Consider the following 2910-nt stretch of genomic DNA (forward strand, 5'->3'; position numbering starts at 1 on the left):
TGAAACATCATTGAAGAGCGTCGGTGGCGCATTTCGCATTGAGAGCGAAATCGAAATCGAAATCGAAATCCATCGGTACAGGTACAGGTCCAGGTACAGGTACAGGTAAAGGGCCTTGACAGACACACGGACGGACAATAATGTGATCCTATTATTAGGCTTCCGTTTTTTTCTATGAGGTTCGGAACCCTAAAAAAACTATAAAGATGATTATTTAAGTATATCAAATATATTTCTGATGGGTTATCTTGAAGCCCAGATTAATCAATCGACAAGTCGTTAACTGCGCTATGGTTAAATTAACTACTTCATTAACTTAATCAGTAGTTAATTAATGCAGTTGTCGGTATAAAGTAGCAGCGACATATCAGCCGCCACACTCGCAACATGCAAAACATACTCGGTGAGTTACGTTATCTTAACAATACGACCGTCCCGCCCCTGATTAACATGGGTAAAGGTCTGGGTGGATGGACAAAGTGTGTGTATGTGTTTGTGTGTATGACGGGAAGCTCTGACAAAGTCACGGGCAACTGCTAGTTTATATTACTAATATTATAAATACAAATGGCTCAACGGATCTCGCTGAAGAACACATAGGATACTCACTAAGTATATTTTTTAAATTCCTAAAAATATGTACTAGTTTTGTCCGTGACTCCGTCCTCGCGACGATAAAAAAAAATAATTGAAAGTCTATATGTTCTATGGCAAATTTTAGCGAGATCCATGCACCTGTTTTGGAAATATAATATTGCAGACATCTATCCAAAGGTTAGCATTTATAATATTAGTAAGAATATTGATGAGATAACAAAGGTTTTTAAGTGCATCTAAAATCGACGAGCATGCGTGGGATGAAGAAAATAATTCCCGGACCGAGCCAAATTCATTCGAGTTACCGCTGCGAGTCGTGTTGTAAAACTTATGCACATTACTTCCGCAGTGTTGAGTGTCATCATACTGCACCATGTCAACTCATATTCTTGTCGAGCCGTCAATAAATTGCAACAAGCGCTAGACGACGACACCGGCGTGACAGATCACGCACAACTCAAGCAACGCGACAGAGATATAACAAGTATATTAAAACAATTACTAGAGCGATCATCATCAGAAATCAGCAGCGAACATCAGAAAAGACTAGCAAAGCTAACGATAGAACCATATAATAAGAATATAAGTAAAAATGAATGGCAAGGAAATGATCCTTTGCATTGGTTCGATAAAAATAAAAAAACAATAGCGCCGCTGGCAATATTTGTAACAAATCTACCAGAAATTACCAAACTACCAAACAAAGATAACAAATATCTCAAACATAACAAAGATAAAATAACATCTATTGATTCTAAACAAAATGTAAAAGAAAATTCAAAAGAAACCTTATTAGATAGAGATTTTCAAGCAAACGTAATGAGTGATGTCGATGATGATTCTGTGCCAAATATAAAACAGATACTTGAGAAAGATAATTCAGACGCTAATTTCGAAAATCTTGATGACTTATCTATTGATGATGTGAATTTATCAAAAGAATTAAATAAAAATAATCGTTCTCCGTACATTGATCTTACTTTTCAAAGTAAGGAGGAAGTGTTTGATAATTTAGAAATTAAAGATGAATCAAACGGAAATACTATATTGCAAAAATCTTTACAAATTGTAGACAAAAATTCAGACGATCTAAAGTCATTGAATCCATCGTCAATTGATATATTTGAAGAAGAATTAGCAAATAGCAACAATACTTTAAACAAAGATTTGACACAAGAAACTATATCTTTAGATATAAACAAACAAGCCGATGCCACACAGAACGATGATCAGGAAAACTTAATAAATCTATCTGTAAAACATAATGATTTAAATATAATTAAAGATAATAATGAACATGAGTTTATGACAAATGATATCCCTTTAAATAATGAATCAAATGTTACTTTAAAAGTAACAAAAGCTAATGATAACAATTTAGTTGTCACTGAAATTGAATCTAATGGTAAAGATGGCGATAGAAATCACGACAAATGTAGAAAACATCGTTGGCATGATTCACAAAAAACATACAATTTGACTTTCCTATTTAATAAATAAATAATCATATAATCTGATTGGAATTTATGATATATTATAGCAAATGTAAACATTACTGTACATCGGTGATGTGAAACAATAAAAAAATATTTGGTTAAAGTATACAAATGAATTTTATTTCAATCTTCCCTTTCTTCATACGTCGCGTGCTACTAGCTGTCGATCGTGACCTAACCTATGAGTTCTTCCAGACTATGTTCTACATCTATACCAAATTTTAGCGAGATTCATAAAACCGTTCTCGAGATACCTCGTATATATAAAAATATAATACAAAAACTCATAGATATAAAAATTCGTATTAATAGTATTACTAGCTGTCGCCCGCGACGTCGTCCGCGTGGATATATAAAAAACTTATTTAGTGTAGCCCACCCATCCATCCATCCACATCACATCCATCTAAACATTCGCATTTATAATATTAGTAAGTTAAATAAAAAGCAGCTCTTCAAGGCATAAATTCGAAAAAAAAAGAATAAATAGTATCCTATGTCCGTCTCCTGGCTCTAAGCTACCTCCTCACCAATTTTCAGGCATATCGGTAAAGCCGTTCTTGAGTTATAAATAGTGTGCAACACGACTTTCTTCTATATATAAGAAGTAAAATTTAAGGAAATTTTTTAAGTAAAAAAATCTTCAAAAAATCAAAACAACCCTAAAACATTTTTAAAACTAACTTTACTTAATTATAATTCTAAAACAACAGTATTAAAGTATAGAAACGAAATATACAATGTTTATAAAATGCTTGCTTGGTTACTGAAAATTAACTCTTCTAGTTCTAGTTGAGAAAAGGATAGTACGACCGCG

General features: G+C 33.0%; 1 protein-coding gene across 1 annotated transcript; it reads left to right on the plus strand.

Annotated features, from left to right (window-relative positions):
- Positions 1-329: 329 nt before the first annotated feature.
- On the plus strand, positions 330-2112 carry LOC106114645 (GATA zinc finger domain-containing protein 14-like). The gene is made up of 2 exons (XM_013307922.1): positions 330-403; positions 947-2112. The coding sequence occupies exons 1-2, from the start codon at positions 388-390 to the stop codon at positions 2095-2097; spliced, it is 1167 nt and encodes a 388-aa protein (XP_013163376.1). The 5' UTR covers positions 330-387; the 3' UTR covers positions 2098-2112.
- Positions 2113-2910: the final 798 nt, after the last annotated feature.

Source organism: Papilio xuthus, unplaced genomic scaffold (assembly GCF_000836235.2).
Source record: "Papilio xuthus unplaced genomic scaffold, Pxut_1.1 DF828037.1, whole genome shotgun sequence".
Taxonomy (NCBI): domain Eukaryota; kingdom Metazoa; phylum Arthropoda; class Insecta; order Lepidoptera; family Papilionidae; genus Papilio; species Papilio xuthus.